The 27,489-nt window shown below is 41.5% G+C and overlaps 1 protein-coding gene across 1 annotated transcript in view; it reads left to right on the top strand.

The window, feature by feature from the left end:
• RBM28 (RNA binding motif protein 28) overlaps positions 1–24,667 on the top strand; it is a 31,515-nt gene extending 6,848 nt beyond the window's left edge. The window contains exons 7-20 of the mRNA XM_082847034.1: positions 255–438; positions 611–753; positions 4,372–4,441; positions 7,310–7,419; positions 10,049–10,122; positions 10,918–11,053; positions 12,085–12,149; positions 13,956–14,114; positions 15,993–16,142; positions 16,456–16,530; positions 19,712–19,971; positions 20,545–20,644; positions 23,398–23,549; positions 24,234–24,667. Coding sequence (XP_082703160.1) covers positions 255–438; positions 611–753; positions 4,372–4,441; positions 7,310–7,419; positions 10,049–10,122; positions 10,918–11,053; positions 12,085–12,149; positions 13,956–14,114; positions 15,993–16,142; positions 16,456–16,530; positions 19,712–19,971; positions 20,545–20,644; positions 23,398–23,532 — 1,661 coding nt within the window. The 3' untranslated portion in view covers positions 23,533–23,549; positions 24,234–24,667. The remainder of the gene's footprint in view (positions 1–254; positions 439–610; positions 754–4,371; positions 4,442–7,309; positions 7,420–10,048; positions 10,123–10,917; positions 11,054–12,084; positions 12,150–13,955; positions 14,115–15,992; positions 16,143–16,455; positions 16,531–19,711; positions 19,972–20,544; positions 20,645–23,397; positions 23,550–24,233) is intronic.
• Positions 24,668–27,489: the final 2,822 nt, after the last annotated feature.

The following is a 27,489-nucleotide window of genomic DNA, read 5'->3' as shown; positions in this document are numbered from 1 at the left end:
AGCCAGGTTAACCTTAAGGCTTCTGATGAATGGGACAGCCTCCGAGGGAATCTCAGTGATGAGGGGTTTTTGTTGTTTGTTTTTTTGCTTTTTTTTTCCCCATACTTTTTCCTATTATGTACAGTAAGAAAAATATATGAGCTTCTGTAAAACCAAAGGAACCGGGAACTTGGGGTATTAGTTACTCTTGTTTAAATAACCTTGTTTTGGATACTAAATGAATTCCTAACTTTCTTTACCAACTATGTATGTAGGTGAGAAGAAGAGGCCTGAACCTAAATGTCAGGAATTAGGTCAAGAGAATGGCAGGGAAGAAGAGGATATGGAGGAGGAGGAGAATGATGGTGGTTATGATGATGAGGAAGATGATGAAGAAGAGGAGGAGGACGAGGAGAATAGAGAGTCGAAGCTGACCAAGCCTGTGCAAATTCAGAAGAGGTAAGTGGCTCAGTGTGTTCTGAGACAACAGAGGAAGATTCAGGGTTGTCCGTGAGAGGAAAATGATATCTTTCCCTGCCCCCGTCATTGCAGAATTGACATGTGCAGTGAAGTTGGAGAGGCAGGCCCCTCTCTCATCCCAGAACCTTAGTTCTGATCTGTGCCATTGCAGAGCAGTCAAGAGGGCAGCACCTGCAGAAAGCAGTGAAGAGGAGCATTCTGATGACAACAGCGACCTGGAGGAAAGAGACAGGATCGATGGTGGAGAGGACCTGGGTCAGAGTGATACCAACACTGAAGAGCAAGAGGAGGAAGGTTTGCCTTAAATTTAAAATAAGTCACCGAGAAATGTGCATCAGTTCAGCTCAGTCCTCTTTTTAAATAGGACCCTAAGGTGTCCTGTCAAATTTATGTTTAAATGCTGAAAATGAAACCTTTATATTCCTTTTTTTTTTCTTTAATAAATTTATTTATTTATTTATTTATTTTTGGCTGCGTTGGGTCTTCGTTGCTGCAGGTGGGTTTTCTCTAGTTGCCGTGAGCGGGGGCTACTCTTCGTTGCGGTGCGCAAGCTTCTCATTGCGGTGGCTTCTCTTGTTGTGGAGCACGGGCTCTAGGCGCGCAGGCTTCAGTAGTTGTGGCACGTGGGCTCAGGAGTTGTGGGTTGTGGGCTCTAGAGCTCAGGCTCAGTAGTTGTGGCGCACGGGCTTAGTTGCTTCGCGGCAGGTGGGATCTTCCCGGGTCAGGGCTCGAACCCGGGACCCCTGCATTGGCAGGCGAATTCGTAACCACTACTCCACCAGGGAAGCCCCTATATTCCTTTCTTTTAAAGGTTTTTTGTTTTTTTTTTAATGAGTTTAGAATAGTGTTTGAGGATTAAGATTCTTAGGGAATTTAAAACCTAGCTTAATGCTGAGGTACTGCCTCTGTCTCTCTCAATTACCCAAATTGAATGAATAACTGGATAAACAGGATATTGCATCCTACCACTATTTAATTAATTTAATTAATTAATTAATTAATTAATTAATTAATTGCATCCTACCACTATTTAATTAATTTAATTAATTAATTTAATTTATTTACTTCTGTACTAAAATTACATTTTATTAAATGTAACAAACTCAGGAAGGGAAACACTTGTATTTTTCCATCCATGCTGTTGTCTGTAAACAACAGATAATATGGAGTAGATTTGAAGGCCCAAAGATGGTGTTTTTTTCCCCTCATTGATTAGAGGTATTATTTTAAGCGTGTCTGCAGTGTTAGCAAACCCTAGAACATCAGCTTAGTATATTCTACTCAGAATCAGAGGTACTTGAATCACTGACACCTTCCAGGATGAAGACGGACAATAACAATAAAATAATCCATTATGATAGTAACAAACTACTGAACTCAGAATTTCTTATCTGGAAAAGCTCAGTTCTTTTAAGCAGTCTTTTCTGCCTTTTATCATGGGCTTAGGAGTCAAATCATGTGGGTTCAAGTCCTGGCTTTTTCATTTTTAATTGTCTGGTTCTGGTGAAGTCCTTGCCTCTAGTTTCCATATTACTTCATCTGTGATTGGATGTTAGAGGTCCCCATCTCCTGACATTGCGGAGAGTACCTTCCCAACAGTATTAGTTGCCTTTGTTGCTACTAATCTTATTTTTATGTGCCCCCCTCCCCCCACCCCCTCCACCAACAATCTTCTAAAAAATGTGTGAGTCTCATTAAGTTAGATGTAACTTGGCTGCTGATAAAATCTTCTGCCTTTAGTGGTCACTGGGAGGGAGGCGGAGGCAGTCTGAGCATTCCACTACTCCATTCAGTTGAGCAAATCAAGTCTCCTTTCCTCATCATTCACTTAAAAAGAAACATTTCTTGAACACCTACTAATGTTAAACTTTGGGCTGAACAGAAAAAAGAAATCCTTGTTCTCTAGGAGCTTTTGATCTGGCTCCACTACTTTCAGTCACAAAGGATTGGCAAGAAAACAAGCAAAGACCAACAAAAACACTTCTGCACTTCCATCAGAGTTTTTTAAAAATGTAGATGAACCAATTTGGACCTGATGAATGAACACTTCTGTGCACACCCTTCCCATGTTGTATGTAAATGCCCACGTGTTTGCTCTTTGGAAAGGTTGGAATAGATGCTTCGTGTGACAGTGATATTTAAACCTGTCATGAGAGAAAAATGTACTTCTTTTTTTTTTCTTTTTTTTTTTTTTACTATTACTACACCTTCGTTTATTCAGACAACAAATATTCAGAGTGCCTGCAGTGCTAGACATTGGGTGAACAGGAGTTAAAAGAAAATAAAACGCCACATTTCCTAGAGATCACAATAATAGCTTGTTTGGCAGAGGGTTTCAAATCCTGTCTCTGCTCCTTTCTTAAGGTATGACTTTGGGGCAAGTTACTTAACCTCTTTATACCTCAGTTTCTTCATCTATAAAATGGAGATAATAACCACATAGGGTTGTTGTGAAGATTAAATTATTTTTGTGACTAATGCCTTCTACTACTAGTATTATCATTGTTACTGTTCTGTGGCAGTGGTGGAGTATAAACAACAATTTTGAACTGAAATGGGGATAAAGGACTTCCTGGGGCATTTTGTAAAACTGTAACCAAACCATATTGCTACTTTTATCAAGAAGGTTGGGTTTAAACTCAACTAGTTTATTGAGGGAGGCAGGTCATTACAGAATGAGGAGCAGTCAGTAAGTGGTCCTTTAGTTTGTCTGGGTGGAGGTTTTTATTCACTTATCAGGTCTCCCTTCTCCCTTTTCTGTAAGTCTGGCATGTTGATTTGACCATATGAGAAATCTGAGGAAATAAGCCTTTTCTGTGAGGAGAGAATAGTAGACACCTTAGAAGCAAAGAAGCTTTTATTCTGAAGGAACTGAGAGACCTTGCATTCTACAACCAGATTCAGCTATCTCTTACCATTCTTTCACTTGAAAAAATTATAAGACTGATGGATAATAATGAGAGAAAATTAATTAAGAATACAGTACAAAAAATATAAATAGTGCAGAAGGGTATAATATAGAAATTTATGTAAGATCTTAATTTATGTAAGATCTTCAAAAGTTCCTCACCAGTCCTCCCAATAGTCCCCCAAAGTAATCTCTGTTATTTCTTTTGTATCCTTCCAGAAATTTTCCGTGTATATATAAGCATATATGTCTATTCTTTTTTTTTTTTTGCGGTACGCGGGCCTCTCGCTGTTGTGGCCTCTCTTGTTGCGGAGCACAGGCTCCGGACACACAGGCTCAGCGGCCATGGCTCACGGGCCCAGCTGCTCCGCAGCATGTGGGATCTTCCCGGACCAGGGCACGAACCCACGTCCCCTGCATCGGCAGGTGGACTCTCAACCACTGCGCCACCAGGGAAGCCCCTATGTCTATTCTTAAAATCAATGGGTCTCCCTTAAACCCAAATCCGCAGCCACTTAGGGCCCCTCCCCAGAGACAACCAGTGTTTCTTGTGTATCTAAGGATAGTTAATGCTTTTATAAGCAAAAACATGAATGTATATGCACTTACGTAGAATATAATGTATATTTGTGTATGCGAATGTAGATATATATTTTTTCTCCTCAAATGTTTACATTTTGTATTTCCAGAAAGCTTACACTGTCACAACAGTATATGGGAATCTCTCTTTTTCCCCACACCCTTACCACAATGGATTTCATCTGTCTTTTTTGTTGTTTGCCAATCTGTTGGTGATAAATAGTATCTCATTTCTTGTGCTGTGTTTTTCTTTAATTATGAGTGCATTTGAGCATCTTCGTATATTTTAGTTGCATATCCTTTGTTCATTTTTAATTGGAGTTCTTAATTTATGTAAGATCTTTATATATTTAAAAGCCTTTGTTGTAAGGCTTGTACTAGTCTTTTTCAGTTTGTTGTTTTTCTTTTTACTTTGGATATACAAGTCTCGAAAAAGAAGAAGAAGAAGAGGAAATTACCCTCTGATGTGAATGAAGGGAAAACTGTCTTTATCAGGTATGACTTTCTATCTTGAGAACTGCTGTTTGTGTTGCCTTCATAGGTTTCTTTTCTTCCCTTCTTCCTCCCTCCCTTCTTTCCTTTCTTCATTCGTCTTCTTTTTGCACTAATTCTGTTAGCTAGGCCAAAAAGTTAGATGTATCAAAGACCATTAGCACATCTGCCTAGGAACATAGCACACAATGAGAAATGTGTAGGAGAATCAGAACTATACACAGAAGATAAATAGCAGGGGTCTTTATATCTTGTCCTCATTTAGATTTCATTCTTTGTAATTGGGGTGGGATCATTTGGAACAAATCAGTTTTTCAACTATTAGAACCATCTTGCTTCTGGCCTTTGTTTTAGGGTGAGTGCTGGGGAGGGGTGATACCACTTATCCCAAACGAATTCTCTCTTCATGCTTAACTTATCTTCTACAGTCATGTCCAGAGTATAGTGAGGCATCCCATCTGTTTCCTGGAAAACTGAGGGAGGGAGATAGGTGTTGTATCATGTTGCCATTGCTGTTTTAGTCCTACTGACTGCAGTAGGTTGGTGTTTTCAGGAGGTTGGGATATCTTCGGCATACCTCAAGCATGCCTTCTCATCCTTTCTTAAGTACCATTGTGCTAGGGCCATTTGGGTCTTATTTTAAAGATGTCTATTTTATTCTCTTGTATAGTCTTTTAAGATTGTTTTCATTATACAAGTAATTTATGTTTATTGTGGGAAATATAGGAAATGAATAAGCAAAAAGTTAACCTTAATCACTGCTTGGGGAACACCCACACACATGTTCATAACATCATAAATATTTACAAAGATGATTTTAGCCTATACATGCTGTGCTGTAGCCCATTTTCTTTCTTTCTTTTTTTTAATTTTTGAATTTAATTTTTTTATATAGCAGGTTCTTATTAGTTATCCATTTTATACATATTAGTGTATATATGTCCCATTTTCTTTCTTTATAGCATGTCTTTCCATGTTTTTTTTAATGTGTTATTTGTAATTTCCATATAATTTTGTATTTGTAGAGGATTCTGTGTAACAGGAAAGAAGGAATGTCACACTTAGAAGCCTGTGACCTCAATACCAAGGATACCATTCCTTATACATCTTTTTTTTTGTTTGTTTGTTTTTTGTTTTTTGGTATGCGGGCCTCTCACTGTTGTGGCCTCTCCCGTTGCGGAGCACAGGTTCCGGACGCTCAGGCTCAGGGGCCATGGCTCATGGGCCCAGCCGCTCCGCAGCATGTGGGATCTTTCCGGACTGGGGCACGAGCCCGTGTCCCCTGCATCGGCAGGCGGACTCTCAACCACTGCGCCACCAGGGAAGCCCTAGGAACAAAATTCTTGATAATAGGAGACTTCAATAAATGGAGATTGGAAGATAACACTGCTTCTGGGGTTCAGGAGTTCCTGCCTTCTTTTTTTTTTTTTTTCGGTACGCAAGCCTCTCACTGTTGTGGCCTCTCCCGTTGCGGAGCACAGGCTCCGGACGCGCAGGCTCAGTGGCCATGGCTTACAGGCCCAGTCGCTCCGCGGCATGTGGGATCTTCCCGGACCGGGGCACGAACCCGTGTCCCCTGCATCGGCAGGCGGACTCTCAACCACTGCGCCACCAGGGAAGCCCCCTTATACATCTTTTAATTAAAAAAGAACTTAGGAAAGTAAAGGATGGAAGAGAGAAAACTATGTCCACGATGAGGCAAATTAGAAGAAATAATGTAGCTAGGATATGTCTTATTCCAGAACATCTCTTTTATCTTGGTTATTCCATAAGATAGAGCTGTTTATGGGGTTGTTAACTAGCATAAGAGAAGTAAAATTGTAGATATTTATTTGGGACTGTTTTTCTTACCCCTGAAAGGCTGTGCATAGCTGGGAAAAGAGGAATCTTTACACTGTGTTGAAATTTAGCAGAACAAAATCTCCTTCCAACATTTTCTAATCCCATCGAGAGAAATAGTAGGTTTTTTTTTTTTGCACTTAGCTAGTAAACTTTACCATGTTTGGTTTTGAGTTATTATTTTGAAGGATTTTCTGACTTCTGTAAAATTTTAACTGAAACCTGGATTTCATAGGAGTACAGAGGAGACATTGAGAGACATTTGACTTTTCATTAGCTGTCTGTGAGTCTTTTGGTTGTAGTAAGGGAAACTAAGTTTGGCCAGTTTAAGTGAAAAGGCTGGTATGTTGGATGAACATTAGTGTGGCTCACGGAATAAAAGTTGTCAAAGAGCAGACCTCAAGAAGGGGATGAAAATCTGGGTGGTTCTGGGACCCTGGCTGCAGAAGGCTATGTGGTCTTTTCTCTGAAGACGCCCATCCTTTTTTCTATCCCTCGTTAAGGTATAACATGTATTCTGTAAAGTGTGTTTAATGTAAGTGTACAATCAGTGACATTTTTCATGTATATAACCATCTATATACATATACCTTTATACATGGATATATGTATATCCGTGTAACCATCACTCTGATCAAGATACAGAACATTTTCAGCTCCCCATAAGCTTCCCTCAAGTGGGACACTGCTGTTTTGAAGTGAATCTGTATCCAAAACTTCTGGTCTTTGTATATGTCTGTTCAAGTTTTATATTCCTGGGAAGGAGAATTTGATTAACAGGAAGGTCAGTCGGTTACAGCCTATAGGCAGAGTCATACACTGGTATACATACACTTGTATATCCAAAGTAAAAAGTCTATAGGCAGAGTCATAGCCTGGCTAGTGGGAGCCACCCCCTGGTGCTGTCCCTGGGAAGGGTGGTTATGAGCAAGAGAACCACTCCAGTTGATGTCTAACTCACTCACCTTGTACTGGAACGTAGGATCTCACTTTTGTAATTGACCTTTCTTGTGACCTGATTGTCCTCCATAGAAACCTGTCCTTCGACTCAGAGGAAGAAGACCTTGGAGAGCTCCTCCAGCAGTTTGGAGATCTTAAATATGTCCGCATTGTCTTGCATCCAGACACAGAGCATTCTAAAGGTATTTGCTGTCAGCTGGTCAGGCCCAAAAGGGTTGAGACCACTGCCATGGGCACTGACTAGGTTACATGAGAGCATAGTGTGTGCCCCCCTGAGGGGTCCACCATTATCCAGGTTTCTGTGATCCATAGAAGCACCAAGGACATTCTGAGGTTGTCTCCATGTTGTCAAGCTCAGCATCTGTAATGGTGCTGCCGGCCATAATTTTGTCTCAGCTTTTTAAGCTCTTGCTTATTTACTTTAGGGTAATGAATTTCATTTGTTGTTCTTTGAATTTCAGATGTGATAGCATCTCATGGGTATTAATCATTCCACATTGCTTGAAATTGCTGGGATATTTTTCAGTTGCTTTTGTTAGAGATGGAAGCTGACAGAAACTTTGTTGCAGTGGCAATAGTCAGAAGGAAAACTATGTAGCAGGAGTGCTGCCTTAGTTTTTTTTTTTTTCCCCCCCTAAAGCTATTTCTTTTGAGCTTAAAGGTTGACCGCTCCTCATTCTAATATACTGTTGTTAGGTAAGCACCTTTTCAACCCGTTCATAATCTTTGATTTTATCAACTGCAGTCGTTCTACTAAAGCAGTGAATTCTTAATTCATTCTGGTTCTTGATTCCTTTGAGATCTAGCAAAAACTCTGAACCCTGTCCTCAGAAAAATGCCATTTCTGAGTGTTTTGGGGCTCTCTGGAGCCTATCTATGGATTAATTGCCTCCATTCTGAACCTTCTTATTTTCCCGTTTGATGAAACTTGATCATTTTTGGTTTTTACTCAGCTATGAAAGATGTAAATGAGGTAGTATAATGGAAAGAAAACTGAACTGCTTCCTGGAGATGAGGGATCTAATCCCAGCTAAACCATAGACCGGCTGGGTGATTTTTGGCAATCATTTAACCACTGTGGGCTTCAGTTTCTTATCTGTAAAACGAGTGGGTTCAACTAATCAGTTAACGTGCGTTCAGCTCTGATATTCAATTGTGCTTCTTGGACCTTCTCCATTTCTAGTATATTTTTCTGAAAATGGGCAACTAGGATTGCATAAAATGTTACAAGTACTGTAGGATATTGCTTGACTTTGATGATCTCTTTTGTCTCTTTCTGGGTGCAGTAGTGTATTGGGTTGACATTTTCAGAACGGAGTCTGTAGTTGACTTGCTCAGTCTCTTTCTTGGTCTGTTAATGTTAGCTGAGAGTTAATGGTCTTAATAGGCATAGTTTCCATTATTTTTTTTTCATAATGCATTGTCTTTCCTGAGCTCATATTAAAATTTTCTGGCACTTTTTCTGCCTCCTCACACAACCTCCTCCTATACCTCATCCCTGTCAGCATGCTATTTCACTGCCTGGAAGGGCTAAGTATTGTCTGAAGACTTTTAGGAAGGTGGTAGGATTTAACCCAGTAGTTACCCTGGAAATTCCAATGGTAAAATTCTTACCCATTCAGAGAGAAGAACTCATCCTATTTTCTTCATATTGGACAAACAGGCTAATCTGCCTGTTAGAAACATTTTTCCCCCCATATTTCTTTCTATATTACTTGTTTCTTCCTATTGAGTATCTACTAATGCTGAACATTATGGTAGGTGCTACAAATGTAGAAATAGCCAAGAAACATGGCCCCTCTTCCAGAGACCTTCAGGTCTTTTGGGGAAGATGCCACCTGACCAGTGCTGTAATAGAGATGAGAGTGGAGGACCGGCGGGGGTTGGTGGGGGGCATTTGGCTCTGCCTGGAGGAAGCAGGGAAGACCTCACTAGATGGCGACCCTTAGATTGGCCTGCCACAGGTGTCCTTTCAGTTAGTCTGCTGCCATTCATTCTTAGAGGGGCAAAAGATCAGTGCTCCAGTAGCTCCAGGAAATATGGCATTATTTTCATATATGAGGGAATAATTAAAGTTTAAAGGAATACTAACAAAATATTATGGAACTTAATTTTTTTGTGTGTTTACTGTAAGGTGAACTTTTTTTTCTTACATAAGCTGTTTTTTATCAAGAGCAGAAAATTAGGATGGGTTGATTGGCCCTGCCTCTAACCAGTGAAAGGTGTGGAAATTCTATAGCATGAGTCGAGTTGAATTCATGAAAACAAAACAAAACAAAACAGAGTTGAGCTCACGGCTTTCTGGTTCACAACTGTATTCATAGGATAGAGGCCAGGGACTTTTACTCTAAGAGCTAGATCTGTCCTTATATAATGCCTCCCAGTGACTGTGATGACAGTGAGATCTGTAATTTAATTTCAGGGTTAAGTGGTTGCTGCCTCATTTTTTTAGTCCTCTGATAGGCACAGAGAGAGTGATACTGAATTAAATGTTAGGCTGGAATTTCTCTAGATTTCTTGTGGATATTTCTTATTAAGGAGTGGAATGGTGAGACTAAAGTTTCTAAGAAGCCTTAGAAAAGATGAAGGAAGTAATAATAAAAGTTCATTGTGAGCAAGTGTGCTATCTTACCTGTCTTTGAACCTCCAGTGCCTGACACAGTGCTTCTTAGTTAAGTCTCATAGTACTAAACAAAAGGATGCTCCTACTCCTCTACTTTGTGTCAGGCTGCCACCATTTGTATTGTTGTCTTTGGGTTCCTGGTGGGCCATGGGTGTTTGGGATCTACTTCGTTTTTTCTCTCTGTGCAGGTTGTGCATTTGCCCAGTTCATGACTCAAGAAGCGGCTCAGAAATGCCTTGAAGCTGCTTCTCCAGAGACCGAGGTAAGGAAGACATTTCCTTTACTCTGTAACTTAGGCAGTAGTGGCTCCCAGGGGCAACGTCTGTTGTTAGCACAAAGCCTTATTATTATTATTGTCAGTGGTATAATAATAATAAAGCGAACACTTGTTGAGCACGTAGTGTGTGTTAGGCACGGAGCTTTACATGCATCACTTTACTTAATCCTCACATCAGCCCTGTAGGTGTGTATAAGGTAAGTACAATCATTCTTACTTTACAGGTGAGGAAACAGGTATAATAATCTATTTACGGTTCACTCTCTGTATGTCAGTCTCTATCCTAGGCTGATGACATGAAACACTGGGACAAGAAGGGATTAAGGCCATCTGTGAAGTGGAGTAAATGTTTGAGAGAGAAAGTGTGGGTGATTGAGAATTTTTCTGTGATTTCTATAACCAAGTATAAATTGTTTTGAGATAAGTTACTCTGTATTGCCATTGCCTCTTAAATTCTCCTGAGTAGAGTTAATACTACCATTTCATTAGCTTTCTTTAGAATACTAAAAATTTGCCAGTTTACAGATCATTTTCCTCAATTTGGGCCTACTTTGGGACTAATCAGCTCCCTTAAAACAAACGAACATGTGGCCTTTGCACAGCTGTGCTAAATACTGTTAGGCTCAGTGATCTACTTGCAACCAGCTGGGCTAAAACATCCTGGGGGTTGGGTTCCACAGTATAATTGGGGTTTGCTGTTTTCCCTTTCCTTGGTGTTCCTTGTCAGGTGCTTAGTTTCTACTTCTCATGAATTTTAAGAGAGGTTGCAATCTGTTACAGAGTGGTGGGCTTAAACTGGATGGCCGGCAGCTTAAGGTTGACTTGGCAGTGACCCGTGATGAGGCTGCAAAGCTCCGGACAAAGAAGGTGAAGAAGCCGACTGGGACCCGGAACCTCTATCTGGCCCGAGAAGGCTGTGAGTGGTGGCAGGGAGATGGGAACCAGGCTTCTGAGTAGCTGGCCCCTTGCTGTGACAGTGACCTGGCAATAGTATGTTTGGGGCATGTTTCAAATTAAAAACCCTATGTCCTCTTTTTTTTATTTTATTTTATTTTATTTTATTTATTTTTCCTATGTCCTCTTTAACAGTGATATATTGTTAATCCACTTTAGTAGATGTGGCTTTCTGTTAGGAAGGCTTCACCCAGTTCATGGATTAACGAGTCCCGTTCTCCTTTCTGCCTGCTTGCCTTTAGACCTTTTCGTCAGAGGATTAGCAGGGCAAAGATGGAGGAAAAACTCAAATTACCTTTGCCTTTTGTCATCATTCCTGATAGGTTTTCTGAAGAAGTTGAAAATTATGACGAAAATTACTCTTTTGGATTACTCTTGGGTTTTAAATAAGCACTGAGTACCTTTCCCTTAATGTGAGAAAGATAATCAGGAATTAGCTTTAATTAAGACAAAAGAGAATCCTTTCCTCTAGGTCACACAATATTGCCACCTGCTGCACAGCTGCACAGCCTGGACTAGCAAATGGGAGACCATTAGCCTTTGAGACTAGGCCCTGTGTTACGATGTAGCTGTTTTCTAGGTTGGCTTATCTCACTGCTTAGTAATGGCTCCCAAATACATGCGCATTGAAATTCCAAGGACAGGTTATAGGTAGAGCATTTTTGCATTCTAGATGCCTAAAATGTACTTATTTCCAGAATTTCCTCTAGGCCTTTCCATCTGACTTTGGGCATGTACATGAAACTCTTTGAGGGAAAGGAAGGAGAGGAACAAAATCACAAAATGTTCAGAGTTTTAGTCCTTGAGAGCAGCTCATAGACAAGAACTTAGCCCTGTAGCCTATTTCTGGACCTACCCAGATGCCACTATGTCCTGGCCAGCATAGTCCTCTGGGCCCTGTACAGAGAGCTTGCATCATTCAAATCACATTCCTCTTATTGCTCAGTGAAAATTCCCTTGCTGATGTCTTGGCCTTTTTCCCTCTTTCTGCAGTGATTCGTGCTGGGACGAAGGCTGCAGAGGGTGTGAGTGCTGCTGATATGGCCAAAAGAGAACGAGTGAGTAGATTAGGCACCAGTCTTCATGTTCTGCATGACTTAATAAAATCCATAAATAATAATAATTGAATGCTAGAGATGCTCATCAAAGAGCCAAGCAAGTATCGGTCACAGGTGCTGCTTACACTGTTGTTAGAGAACAAGCACACAGGTGAAACAGCAACTAAGCCAGCATTATACATAATATCATGTCAGCATTATATGCCATTATAGGAACTGGGTCTTATTCTTTATTTTCCTAATGCTCAGCAGTAAACGTTTGCCACATAGTTTGCTTCTGGATCATGGAGTAGATCCCTAGAGGCTCGGGCTGTATATAATTAGGTGTCAGTATAAATGCAGAATAACATAAGAAAGGAAGGTCAGGGTGGCTAGAGTTAGTAGGGAAGGGGGCGTAGATATGGGTCTTGGAAGGGAGAGTTAAGATGTCTGTTTTGATGGGGGGAGGGTGGTGTCTCCAGTAGGAAAACTCTATGTTATGGGATTTCCACTGATAACTGATGCTATTGAGTTCCTTTGCTGCTCGGTAATATTTGTTCCGGTAATTTTTACTTTTGCCCGTATAGCTTACTTTCAAAAAGCTAAGCCAGCCTAGAATGGTAAAGATGCATGATCATTAACAGAATTAACTATGGAACCTGAAAGTGCAGAAGATGACGGACAGCGATGAGAATATAGTGACAGCAAGAGGCAGCATGTCTTTTCTCTGTACAGTTTCTAGACTAGTGTTCTCAACTGTTTTTGGTAGTGAACATCTGGAAATCATGGTTATTTGGGGGACATTGTATGCCCTTTTCTGATCACAATGTGATAGTGACACATTTAATTCTCCCTTAGAGTGAATTTTTCTAGCAAAAAGCTTACTAGATTATACACATTGTAAGTCACAACAGGCACAGTTTTTCCTAGGAGAAAAATTAGACTGTTCAATTTAAGCATGATAACCTCTTCAAATAGCCCTTTTAATATTCATTTCCAGGGTATTTGTTTATTTTGTGATTTGTTAGTACCTTTACCAAACAAGAAGCAGCAGGAATGAGACTTGATAAAAGAAAAAATTTAATTTCAGACTTTCTTCTACTGAGCTAATTTTAACAAACAAATCAGGGGAAGAATGTCATCCTTTCACTTTAGAGACAGGTTGCCCTGGGACCAGTGCTTTGTGTAGCATAGTGGAGGCTCTAGACGCAGTTTGTTTCTATGGCCATTGACGTTTCTTTGCCTCAAGGTGGCAGAGTTGAGACGTTTCTTTGCCTCAAGGTGGCAGAGTTGAGACGAGACAATATTCTATCAAGAATTCTTAAATAAATTCCATTTCCTTTTGGAAGGACTAAGTAATTAGTTTGAGTTGATGGGTAGATAAGGGCTTGGCATAGATGTTAACTACAGTATTATTTTTTATTTGCTCTGGGCCGGGTTTGAGCTTGGGATTTTATGTGTATTACCTCATTGCAGCCTCACATCAGTACTGAAAGATTGGTCTTATATTTTGATCTACAGTTCTACTCTGTAGGTGAAATTATTGAGACTTAAACAATTTTATGTAGCTTCTCCAGTTAGAGATGGATTTCTAATTCAGTCTGACTCCAGAGCCCATGATCTTATAACCTCTCCACCATCATCTTGCTTCCCTGACCCTTTCTTTCCCTGTGCTGAGTATCATAAGGCTGCAGGGTGGGTGGTTTCCCTCCTTTTTTCTAGATGTGTGGTTATTGGATAGGCATCATGATTCTTTCCTGTTGGAGAATTATGAGCCTGTATTTTTAAAGGGTGGATTGTATTGTTAACAATTTATTGTTCTTTCAGTTTGAGCTGCTGAAGCATCAGAAACTCAAGGACCAGAATATCTTTGTCTCCCGGACCAGGCTGTGCCTGCACAATCTCCCAAAGGCCGTGGATGACAAACAGCTCAGAAAGCTGCTGCTGAACGCCACTCGAGGGGAGAAGGGGGTGCGCATCAAGGAGGTGAGAGTTGGCCCTGCCCACTCAGAACTCAGGTACTCATCCTGGGTCAGATCGAGTATTTCGTTCAGGCTGTGGTGCTGGCAGACTGACAGATTTTCTTTTGGACACAGTCAGCAGACAAGGCTGAGTTTGGTGATTTCTGTGGTTTTATGGGGTTGAGATTTTTTTTTTTACCTCTTCTAAGAACTACCTTTCACATCTGACCAAATTGCAGCAGAATGTGAGGAAGTCTCTGCCCTCATGAATTAATTTAGCAAGCATTTATTGAATACCTGCTGTGTTCTCAGCATTATACCAGGTGCTGTAAGGTTAATTTTCTTGCTGAGAAAATAATCTGTGTGCTTTGCTCTTTAGAAGGGCATTTCACTACCATGTAGGCTCTTACCCTGTAGTAAGAGTCCTCAGTGCCCTGTGGTGAGCATAGAGAGCCACCCGGGTCTTCAGCAGTTGTGTTAGACAGACTCTGGATTCACACCAAGACTTGGTTAGGCTCTGTGTGCATACAGAGACCTCTCGTCTGCTCCCACAACACCCCTGTGTACCTGTGTCATCGTACTGACTACTGCATGTCCTGTGATGGTCTGTCAGTCATTCCTCCCCACCAGGCTGAGCCCTTAGAGAGTGGGCGTTATCTCATTGTTCCCAGTTCTTGGCATAATACCTGGCACATAGCCATCTCTTGATTAGTGTTTATTGAATAAGTAACCTAGCCAATATTATGAATCTGCTTTGCTCCGATTCATCACCGTAAACTATTTTCCTACTCCTGGAAATCCTCTTCAAAATGTAAGGTATTGGTATTCAGGCGAATTCCAGGAGAGAATGTGAACATGTCAGCACGTAGCCGACACCACTCTTGGTAAAACTTGGTAACTGTTCAACTGTTACTGGCATAAGGGTGAGTTGTGTAATTTCTCATTAACATCCACAATGCTTAGTAAGAGTCTGCACATTTAACACCTGCCATCATTTAGAGAAATGTATGTGTGTTTTACAATATTTGCATTATATTGAATTTTTAATTCTTTCGTATGTGTAAATATCGTGTCTCAGTAAGATAGTAAGCCTCTTGAGGATAGGAGCCTCATTTTATGCTTTTCTTGATTATCCTACAGTACATGGCACAGTTCTAGGCACAGAGTAGATACTGGACACACACCAAATGCAGCATCCATGTGTACCCAATGCCTAGACTTCTCTGTTACATGATAACTACAGCTTCCAGCAGTAAAAGCACGTAAACTATCAGTTTTCCCCAAATATCCTACTGTTCCTTGGTGCCCCAGGATGCCTATTACAGCTTAAGGATTTAGGGAAAAATCATGCCAGAGAGGATCTGAGCTCTGAGCCAAGACAGCTGAAGCTCCTTCCTGTATTTCTGAGGCTATATGTTGGGCAGGATCTTCCCCATACCTGAATTGTCTTTCTTATCTAAAGCCATCAGGCCCTTATCCTTCCCTTCTTCAGTAATTTCATTTCTGAGTGGTTTCTTCAGTGAGGAGATCCACAGATGGCTTTTAAGCCTCAGTGCTAACTTATACAACCTCAAGTACCACATACCTCTCAGCTTGTGTGTATTGTCGTGTCAACAGTTAGCTATTATAATTTTTCCTTGGGAAGTTTATTTTATTTACATGCTTATTTGTAGGTCTGTGTTGATGTCTGTAAGCTCTTAGAAAGCAAGAGAATATCTGTTTAACTCATTTTGTGCTCTCTGTAGGTGTATTCTAATAAAACAGACATTTGTAAGTGCTATTCCAGTAAAACTCTTGTGATGGTGATATATGTGAAAACTGTTCCAATAACCTGATTTCTTGTTGAAGCTGTTAAGGATCTTTATCCTCTAATTACTGATTCTTTTTCTTGTTCTACTCGTAGTGTCGGGTAATGCGAGGCCTTAAAGGAGCTCATGGGAAAATTAACGGTCAGTCCTTGGGCTATGCCTTTGCAGAGTTCCAGGAGCACGAGCATGCCCTGGCAGCCCTACGCCACATCAACAACAATCCAGAAATCTTTGGGCCTCAGAAGGTGAGCCTCATCCTGTGGGCGGGGAACATGTTCCTCTGAGGGCCATTTGTGGAAAACCCTCTGACGTTTGTATGGTGGGTAAGAGTGGCAAGGCGTTGGAGGAGTGATCAGTGATTCAGGTGATAAGATGATTAGAAGGAACACTAAACTGGATAGACTGCTTGCAGAACTGGCTCCTTGCATTTAAGTAGAGTGAAGTGAGTAGCATCCTCTGACTTGCAAGAAAGAGGGTAGTGGTGGGACGATATCTCAGCTCATTGCATGCAGAGATTAAGAAATCTAATGAATGACTTTCTGTCCCCTTCTGCCACAGAGACCAATAGTGGAGTTCTCTTTGGAAGATCGAAGGAAACTTAAAATAAAGGAACTGAGGATCCAGCGCAGCCTGGTACAGAACTGAAATGTTTTTTCTGTCTTTGTTTTTTTTTGTTGTTGTTGTTTGTTTTTAATTTTTATTTATTTATTTTTGGCTGTGTTGGGTCTTCGTTTCTGTGCTGGGGCTTTCTATAGTTGTGGCGAGTGGGGGGTCACTCTTCATCGCGGTGCGCGGGCCTCTCACTGTTGCGGTCTCTCTTGTTGCGGAGCACAGGCTCCAGACGCGCAGGCTCAGTAGTTGTGGCTCACAGGCCTAGTTTCTCTGCGGAATGTGGGATCTTCCCAGACCAGGGCTCGAACCCGTGTCCCCTTCATTGGCAGGCAGATTCTCAACCAACTGTGCCACCAGGGAAGCCCCGTCTTTGTTTTTTAAATTGTAGTAGTATACACATAAACTTTACTATTTTTAAGTATACAGTTCAGTTAAAACAATATTTTTTTAGGGCCATATTTAAACTGTTTTGTGCAGTTTGTGGTTCTGCTCCCTTAAAGTAGGTCTCTTCCTCATTAGGTTCTTTGTTACCCTTTACTCTTAGTTTCCTAGAACTCTGCAGGCCATCTCTCCTCTGCTGGCCTGGCTTGTGATAGCTCCACAGAACGGGGAGGAAGGAGAGAGGAGAATCAGACTGATGTTATTACCAATCAGCAGTGCTTGTACTGCAGTGTTTGGTGATGGTACGTGTCAAAATTAATAGCCAAGGTTAAGTTTTACATTACCTGTAGATTTCAGCTCTCTCTTCCATAATTCTGTTTTCTTCTTAGATGGCTCCAGAAGTGTGATGCCTGATAGTTTTAGTACTGTTTTTAATCTAGTGTAGTATAGAGGAAAGAACAGGGACTTTGGGAACAAGAATATTCATGTTCAAACTCAGGCTCTGCCCCTTTCTGAGTTCCTTGGCAAGTTATTACCTCTCTCAGCTTCAGTTTCTAGTTTGTAAAAATAGGATTAACATCATCTATGTTACATGGTTGATGAGGATTAAATGAGGTAGTGCGTGTAAGTTGTCTCGCATACTACACAGTCAGCACACAGTCATTGCTCACTCTCTTACCCATCCTGCCGCAGGACATAGAAGGCCAGGTTATTCTTGACACCATAACTCTTACAGATCTCATTGATATTATACCTTAACTTGCGTATATACCAAACATTTGCAAGCTTTGGTGTCTTTATGATGTATATCATGAGCATGACTTTTACTTATTTATTTATTTTTGCTGTGTTGGGTCTTCGTTGCTGCACACGGGCTTTCTCTAGTTGCGCCGGGAAGGGGCTACTCTTTGTTGCGGTGCGCGGTCTTCTCATTGTGGTGGCTTCTTATGTTGCGGAGCACAGGCTCTAGGTGCGCGGGCTTCAGTAGTTGTGGCATGTGGTCTCAGTGGTTGTGGCTCGCGGGCTCTAGAGTGCAGGCTCAGTAATTGTGGCGCATGGGCTTAGTTCGTCCGCAGCATGTGGGATCTTCCCAGACCAGGGCTCGAACCCGTGTCCCCTGCATTGGCAGGTGGATTCTTAACCACTGCTCCGCCAGGGAAGCCCTGAGCATGACCTTTAGAGGAGCAGTATCAGTGGTTAATTCAATGGCCCTGGGTTGGAAAAACCTGAGTTCTGGTTATTATTCAAGGCAGCTTTATTATTGTAGTTATACAATTATTTACTGCCTAAGTCAGAGGTGATTCTGTAGCTACTGGCTTAAAAAAAAATTCAGGTGGCCTTATTTGTTGCCTACACTTAATGTACATACTGATCTTTCTGTGTAAAAGTGTTCCTCTCCCCTGACTCAAGGATACTTCTACTCAGTTTCCATACTCATATTCCACAAGTAGCATTTCCCCACCTCTCTCAAAAGAGATAAGACTTTATTACTTGTACTTCATGAAGTTCCTTAAACTTTTTTTTAGTTTTTTACTTTGTGAATGTCGCTTTTCTCCACCGGACTGTGAGTGCTAAAAGGTAGACACTTCATTCTGTCCATCTGTACCCTTACCACTTAGAGACTGGCACATAAGAGGCATATAATAGATCTTTGTTGTGTCAGTGTGCCTGTCTAGATTTCTGAGGTGAAAAGGACAAAATAACATTGTTATTACTACATTAATTTCACATGAATCTTCTTTTTCTTCCCCCACTTCAGTGCAAAATAAATCTGTAACATACTTTGTCTTCCTTCTCATGTCATCTTTTCCTTATCTTCATTTCAGTTATCTTTTCTCTAATGTTTTTCCTTTCTCTATATGGATTCAAGTTTCTGACGTGTCATTTCTTCTCCCTTAATACATTCATGTAGTATTTCTTGTAAGGCATGTCTACCAGTGATAAATTTCTTTAAAGTTTTTTTTTTTTTGGCCTCACTGTGCGTATCGTGGGATCCTAGTTCCCCATTGAGGGCTCGAACCCGGGCCCCCGGCAGTGAGAGCACTGAGTCCTAACCATGGACTGCCAGGGAATTCCCAGATTTCTTTAATTTTTGTTTGTCTGAGAAAGTTTTTGTTTTTCCTTCACTTTTGAAGGATAATTACACGGGTAAAGCATTCTAAGTTGGTGATTTTTTTCCCCCAAACTTTAAATATTTCCTTCTATTCTCTTCTTGCTTATATGGTTTCTGAAGGGAAATCCAATGTAATCTTTTTTTTTTTTTAATCCAATGTAATCTTAACTTTGTTCCTCTGTAGGTAATGTATTTTCCCTACCTCTGGCTTCTTTCAAGGTTTTCTCTTTGATTTTCTGCTGTTTGATATGATATGCCTAGGTGTACTTTTTTCTTTTTTTTTTAATATCCTGTTTGGTTTTTGGCCTGGATCTGTGGTTTAGTGTCTGTCCTTAAGTTTGGAAATCCTTAGCTCTTATTACTTCAAATATTTCTCTTCTTTCATCTCACTCCCATTATACATTTGTTACACCTTTGGTAATTGTCCCATGCTACTGGCCTATTTTCTACTGGCTTTTGCGTTTTGGACATACTTGTACTTTTCCCGTATTTCTGCATGTGGAAAGGGAAATGGTTGTTTTGTGTCCCCCACCCAGTAACCATCTGTTACTATTTCAGGGCCTGTGAACTACTTGCATTCACTTTCCTATAGTCTCTAACTATTTGGGGGAAGAATTCCCCTTCTCTCACCAGCTCATTCCTCTTCTGAATATTTCCAGCAAATAAACCTCACCCAGTAACTAAATGCCATTCCCTTGTCTTACACAGCAAAAAGTGAAATCCGTGTCGGCAACTGGTGAGCAGTCCCAGCAAGAACAACCAGAGCTTGGGAAAAAACAGCAACAGAAAACAGCTCAGAACCACATGCCTCAACAAAGCAAGGCACCCGTGGAGCAGAAGGAGAAGGCAGGATCTGTCTCGTGGACAGGGTTCCAGACCAAGGCCGAAGTGGAGCACGTGGAGCTGTCTGATGGGAAGAAGCGAAGAAAGGTCCTGGTGCTCCCCTCACACCGAGGCCCCAAAATTAGGTGAGAGGCAGGATGGCGGCTCAGGGGGTTTGTCTTGCTTCGCCCTTTTTCCTCTTTGTTTGGATGAAAGGGATGCTTAGTGTGCTCCAGTCCCGCATGAAGTATCTCTACACCAGCAGAGTCACTCCTGGACCAAATGGAGGCTGGAACAGGACTGGCAGAGGGGGCCTCGGAGGAGCCTTCCAGTGCGGGCTTTCATTATTTTTCTCTTCTGAAGAGCTTCCTCCTGTCCTGATGGCGGTCTCTTCTCTGTCAGCTGAGGCCCATCTACCTGAGGTTTCTGTTTGGGACAACAGATTAGTGCTGTCAACAGAAGTCGATCTTGACACAATTTTTTTTAAGTATATGAAGGTTTTTGAGATTTCCTTGAGGTTTCAAGCTAAAACAAAAAGAGAAGTATACAGATGTTGAGCCATAGGACATTCTGTTGCAGTATCCCTTTTTAGCATGATTTCTCATGGGCTTAGAAAGAGCCAGAGTAAGAAAAGGCATTTTATCTTTTGGGCTGAGAAAAATCTCAGGGGTCCCAATTAGAGGAGGAACTCAGGGTGACACTTGACCATATTGTTTCAGGTTACGGGACAAAGGCAAAATGAAGCCTCTCCCTCCCAAGAAGCCAACCCCCCAGATAAACCACTGGAAGCAAGAGAAGCAGAAATTATCTTCCAAGCAGGTAAGTTCTGGAGGCCACGAGGCTTTGGCATGGCACAGCTCTGCTGGGGTCGGCAGCCGCTTGTGCCGTGATTAGTTGTGCAAAGGGAAAGGGCTTCGGGGCTTCCCTGGTGGCGCAGTGGTTGAGAGTCCACCTGCCAATGCAGGGGACACGGGTTCGTGCCCCGGTCCGGGAAGATCCCACGTGCCGTGGAGTGGCTGGGCCCGTGAGCCATGGCTGCTGAGCCTACATGTCCGAGGCCGCAGCAGTGAGAGGCCCGCGTACCGCCAAAAAAAAAAAAAAAAAAAAAAAAAAAGGAAAGGGCTTCTAGATTGCACTTAGGTACAGGATTGCAGCTTTTTAGAGGATGTGGAGGTACACGGTCCTAAAAATGGGGAGAATAAGAAAACGAACCCCATGTATTGGTTACTCTGCTTCAACAATTATCTTGTTTTACCTACCCCCCCACCCCACCCCACCCTGTGAATATATTAAAGTGAATTCTACTTCACTTGTAAATGTGCCTCATGTGGAAATGAGGTATATTGCTCAGAAAAATATCTCAGAATTCATCTCGAGCTGATCAGGCCTTAAACACACATATACCCAAACACATATTATGCCATCATCACATCTAATGATATTAATAAGAAGCTCTTAATAGCTAATATGTAATCCATATTAAAACGTTCCCAGTTGCCTCAAAAATACATTTTTTAAGTTGGTTAGTATGAATCAGGTTCCAAACAAAGTCCACATGTTATACTCGGAATTTTTTTTTGGCCATGCCCTGCAGCTTGTGGGATCTTAGTTCCCTGACCAGGTATTGAACCTGGGCCACGGCAGTGAAAGCGCAGAGTCCTAACCACTGGACCGCCAGGGAATTCCTTATACTTCATTTTTAAATCTCTTAAATCTTTTATTTCCCCCTATAATATCCAGTCTTCCTTACATCCACCCCTGCTTTTTTCCATGCAGTTAATTTGTTGGATAAGCCAGGTCCTTAGCCTTAGAATGTATTACATTTTGAATTTAGTTGCTTTCTTCCTTGTGCTGTCATTTAACTTGTTCCTCTAACACCCCATGTTGCCTACAAACTGGTTGTTAGATCTAGAGGCTAGATTGGATTCAAGTTCAGTTTTCTTGGCGAGAGTATTTCATAGGTGGTGCTGTGTGCTTTCTGTTGCATTGCACTGTAAGGTGCATAGTGTCTGGTTGCCCCATTTTTTAGTGATGCTGTGATTCATCAGTAAGTTTAGGAATTGTCTACCTTATCCCTCCATTTGTAAAGTCCCCCATCAGCCTCCCACCTAAGGGTCTTAGCACCCACTGATGATTGCTATCTAGATCCGTATTTCAATACGAGTTGCAGAATGGTAATTTTCTAATTTTATCAATGCTTTTGTGTTTTTTAAGAAGAATTCTAGAAAAAAAGAATCTTCCCTCGTCAACTGTTTGGTTCCCATGAAATATCATTTGTGTAGGAAAGGCAGGGTAAATGCTTGATTTTGTCCTTTTCCTTTTATCAGATTCCAGAGTAATGAGTTGTTGCCCTACCAACCTCCTCAGATGACAAGTACAATTTTTTTTAGTATTGTGAATTCCTGAGTTTTTATGTACTTGATGTGTTTCAGTCAGATGCAGTCATTATTCTTGTCCCATCTGAGGCCAGCAGAAGCCCCTTCAGGTTGACTCCTGCCTGAGTCCTTCTGACATGATCCTGTCTTTGATAGTGTCCTTACTTCCTAGTACAACTGGATGTCCCAACTTATCTATTTCTTCGTCAACCCTGGCATTAGCTTCCAAGGAGCCCTAGTTCTTTTTTTTTTTTTGCGCTACGCGGGCCTCTCACTGTTGTGGCCTCTCCCGCTGTGGAGCACAGGCTCCGGACGCGCAGGCTCAGTGGCCATGGCCCACGGGCCCAGCCGCTCCGCGGCATGTGGGATCCTCCCGGACCGAGGCACGAACCCGTGTCCCCTGCATCGGCAGGCGGCCTCTCAACCACTGCGCCACCAGGGAAGCCCGGAGCCCTAGTTCTTAATAGAAAGTGGTGGTCCTGCATTCTTGATCATTTGAAGTCAAATTTTCTTTTTTTCCTTGCCTAGTTCCTTTCTTTTTTTTTTTTTTTTTTTTTTTTTTGCTGTACTTGGGCCTCTCACTGTTGTGGCTTCTCCCGTTGCGGAGCACAAGCTCCGGACGCGCAGGCTCAGCGGCCATGGCTCACGGGCCCAGCCGCTCCGCGGCATGTGGGATCTTCCCGGACCGGGGCACGAACCCATGTCCCCTGCATTGGCAGGCGGACTCTCAACCACTGCACCACCAGGGAAGCCCCCCTAGTTCCTTTCTTTAAAGGGTACAAGAGCATTAGCTTCTCATCCTACTCAAGAAATCTGTGTCTCTGGAAAGCCTCTGACCCATCAGACTATCTTATAGAGCTCTCTTTGAAACCCTGTAATTCTTGGTGAGGGAAAGGGCAACAAGCAAGACCATCCAGACTTGGGGCTGTGACTCATCTTGGAGGAGATTCGTGTGAACATTTGGGAATTGAAGGGGGAGAGGCCTTTGAAACACGGTACTTTAGTGGGGCCCTTCTCTTAGGCACTCCTGATCTGATTTCTTACCAATGGATGATTCTTGTGGGGTCATTGCCTGGAAGTCCCTCTTGTGGTGGACAAGATCTCTGAACCTACTTTCTCCCTTGGCTGGCCTAAGGGCAAGGTAATACTTAATGCTTGAAACCGATTATCTTACGTTTCCTTGCCTTTCATTTGTAGGTACCTAGGAAGAAAGCTAAGGGAAATAAGACAGAAATTCGCTTCAACCAGCTGGTCGAACAATATAAGCAGAAGTTATTGGGACCTTCTAAAGGAGCTCCTCTTGCAAAGAGGAGCAAATGGTTTGACAGTTGATGATGGTAGCAGACTGGGTAAGAAGCTGGATTGTGTGCTTCTTGGTAAAGCTCCCCCCCCCCCCCGCCGCCTCCCCCATGTCATTTACTGAGGGAAGGAAACTCCTTGAGTGCACTGCCACTTTGGGGCACTGCGACTGGGGCACATCTGAACTTTGGTCCCTCCCTCGTGTGTGGTTAGATAACCACAAAGAGGAGTCTCAGAAAAACGTGATGCTTCTTGCATAGTTTGTGTGAAGTTGTGTTTATAATTCTTATCCATTTTAATTCTCTGTTGCTTAAATGGAAACAATTATAAAAAGCATTCTTGACTGCTGAATTTTTAAGATGTATATTTTGTTAAGTGTCTTCTCTAAATGAGATATTTTGTGGCTTTTTGAATAACAGACTCTCCTTTCTAATATATGGGAATCCTTTATTATTTATAAACATTTTTGATATTCCTAACTCTAATTCAGGTATGTAGTCCTACATACTGCAGGAATCGATTAAGAAAGAGCAGAGAAACATGATTTCCAACCTAGTCTTTGAGGGTGGGAGAAACTTGGAAAGTAATTGAGGGCGTGGGGCCTGGCCAGGAGCAACACCTGATAATTGTTTGCCAAATGAGTGGGTAACTGTTGGTAGTTAACTAGAAATCAGTTGGCAGTGGCCCACAGACACTAGCCTGGGTGGTGCTAACCTGCATTTCCTCTCTTCCAGCACCTCCTCCTGAGGACTCAAGAGAGGTGGTCGGTGGTGGAGAGAGCAGTGAGCATGGCCAGAGAAAGAGTTGGAAATAGAGCACAAAGCTCTTAATTCCCCAGTCCAGTCTGGTGCCATAATAAGTGATGCTTTCTTCAGAACCATTGCTGACCTAGGGATATGGCTGTTTCATTGCAGTATCTTGGGAAACCAGTGACTGCTCAGAAATGCCCTTAATTGGTTTAAAGATGGGTAAAAGAGAGACCATGAAAATCCTGAAACCTTTTGGAGAGAACTAAAGGACAGAGGCTGTATCTCCAGAGTTACCTTGAGACAGTGCGACTTGGGGAGTTCGAAATGTTCTGGCAGCAGCTCGGCAACCCATCAACCCTAGGATGGCCTGTATTCTGTGGGGGAGTGAGACACTTTATTAAAGGTGTAAATAGAAGATCCACAGCCTGCCTGGCCTCTGATCTGTTTTCCCTTGGCCAGCTGTCTGCTCACCAGACACTTTTTCCCATAGTGTACAAATATCTATAAATTAACATTTAAAAATAATCTGAACATTTAAGATAGATAAAAATTGGGTTCATTTCAGATAGCTTTGCCAGATTTTCTTAGCTCCAGCTTTTTCTTCTGGCAGGTACAGCAGCCCAGTGTGTTTAAAACATCAGTCAGCTGCTTGAAACGTTACTGCACAGTTCTTTTCTTTTTTTTACCTTTATTTTATTAAATGATGTTTGAATCACTAAATTAAAAAAATATATTGCTGAACGTTTACAATGACAATTTTGCATTTCTCCATATACTTTATCATATAATGATGTCATGTTTTCTAAATTTCTTAAATCTGTATTTAAGATACAACTATATGATAAGAATCCCAAGGAAAATAAAACTTAAACCTCAAAATTATTGTTCATCCCATTACTATTTAAGCTGCTAATTTTTGCCCATTAAAACTCCGTTTTTTATGCATATTTAAAAATCCACATACTAGTATCATTTTCATTTAAAAAGTCACTCCTTAATATATAACTTTCAGCATATGGTTATTTGTGAATATAATTTTGCAAAAAATTATCTTATGTCTGATAGTTTACTTTTGAAACTATTTAGGAAGCTTAAAGATGCAAAAGAAAAATAGCAAATTGGATTATATAATCTGCATACATAAAGGATTTGCATTGAACTAAATCACAGAGGCAGTTTTGGTGAATTCGTATTCAATATTGTCTTCACTTTATTACTCAGGAATATTTCTGAGCTGGATAGTGTGCCAGAACCCCTATCAGTTTTGTCAGTGAAAAGAGACAAGAGAAAATGTAATTCTGCAGGCAATGTAATAAATAAATATATACTTTTAAAGAAAAAGGACAAAGAAAATGTAAATTTGGTCTGTCTTCTTACCTATAAAGAAGGTAGGCACAGGAGTAAATTATTTTTTATGTAACATTTATTTCTAAAGGTTTACAAGATACGATTTTAAAATGGGTATATTTTATGGTTTTTATATTAATTGATACAAACGTAGCCAAATACCTATGTGTATAAATTATTTGGCCAGTATCCACTCACTTCATACCTTTAAGAAAGAGAATATAAGGTCATTTGCAATAATAATAATTAACTAGTTAATAACATAAAACAAGCTAAAATAATGTTTAAAGAATGTTGACCTGAAAAAGTGTAATGATTCTCAGTGTAGGCGTTCCTATGTGGAACAAATTAATGTGTGATTTACAATACAGTTTAAAAGTACACACACTGCACAGTTCTTTAAAAAAGTAATAAGATGAATCATCCACTTACTCAACAACCAGATTGCTTGTACGGTGTCCTCCTCTGGGACACCTCACCATGGGTTATCTGGGCAGCTTCTTACGCTTGCCTCGCGAGTATTCATGCAAGGAGAATCATGCTCATTTCTTCACTTCAGAGCCTGATGTTTCATGAAATGGAGTTTTCTGAATTAGACGTGAAAGTGGAGTTACAGACTGCTTGGTTAAAAAGCAACAACAATAACAAACATTTCATTAACATCCAAGACTGAAGGCCATTGATCAAAACTGTCAAGTTTCAGTAGATTTTCCTGCTTGGTTATACAGCAGCCTGACTCAGAGATACTTTTTTTTTTTTTTTTTTTTTGCGTTACGCGGACCTCTCACTGTTGTGGCCTCTCCCGTTGTGGAGCACAGGCTCCGGACGTGCAGGCTCAGCAGCCATGGCTCATGGGCCCAGCCACTCACGCGGCATGAGGGATCTTCCCAGACCGGGGCACGAGCCCGTGTCCCCTGCATCGGCAGGCGGACTCTCAACCACTGTGCCACCAGGGAAGCCCAGAGATACTTATTTTAAATAAAGAGTCTTAAGATTGTGTGCTGGCTGTTTCTTTGCTTTTTTGGTGGAGGGGGAGTGTGTGGAGGGGGGTAGATGGGAGACTTGGTAGTTTTGAAGACTGCTTTGATCCAGGGTGTACAGTCCCTTGCTCTAGACTTCGCCTGCAGCGAGGATTCTGCTTCAGCTGTCTTGAAGTGAGATCTGCAGCTTCCTGTTACAAAGTTAGTGCATGTGAATTCGTTCTTCGAAATACTTTCAAATGTCCTTTGCTATGTTTTTGCCTTGAAAAGAGGTTTTCCAGCTAAAAATTCAGAGTGCAGAACCTCAAGGTTCCAGAGATCCCCTTCTCACCATGTATTTAATCTTCAGTCATCTGAGGAAGCAGGAGGTCAAATATGCCTCTGTGAGTGCTGGCCACCCAGAATCATCAGTCATAGGCCCTCTGGCTGATCCACGTAGCTAGTTCTTTGCTTAATATTCCTCCCACTCACTTTTTGAGAAGTGACTGACAGGCATCTGCCAATTCTGTCATATAAGTGGCAACTCTGCCCACTCAACTTGGAAAGTTCCTGAAACTTCTCCATGGACTGCTCCATCATGGTAGTAGCCACATCATCACACTGAGGATGCCCAAGATAAGTTTGTAGTTCAGTTTGTCTCAGATGTTGCTCAACTGTGCTTTCTCTCACTCAGTCCTAACTGGCGCTTAAAGGCCCAGGATGAGGTTGCTTTGTTTCTCTCAGGCAGAGTGAAAATTTCCAGACCTCCCTTTGCCCAAGGTTGACTGATTTAGAAGTTGCATGCATGCATTGTCCTATTTTGGTTCTTTCTTTCTTGTCCCGATGTCTCGTCTTTTCCAGGATTAATTGCAGAGTCTGAGACTGCTCATTGATTGGGGTGTTATTCAGTGGTCTAGACATGGATGAGTTATAGG

This window comes from Leucopleurus acutus, assembly GCF_964270905.1.
Source record: "Leucopleurus acutus genome assembly, chromosome: 9".
NCBI classification, from domain to species: domain Eukaryota; kingdom Metazoa; phylum Chordata; class Mammalia; order Artiodactyla; family Delphinidae; genus Leucopleurus; species Leucopleurus acutus.
This window is presented reverse-complemented; position numbering and strand designations above follow the sequence as displayed.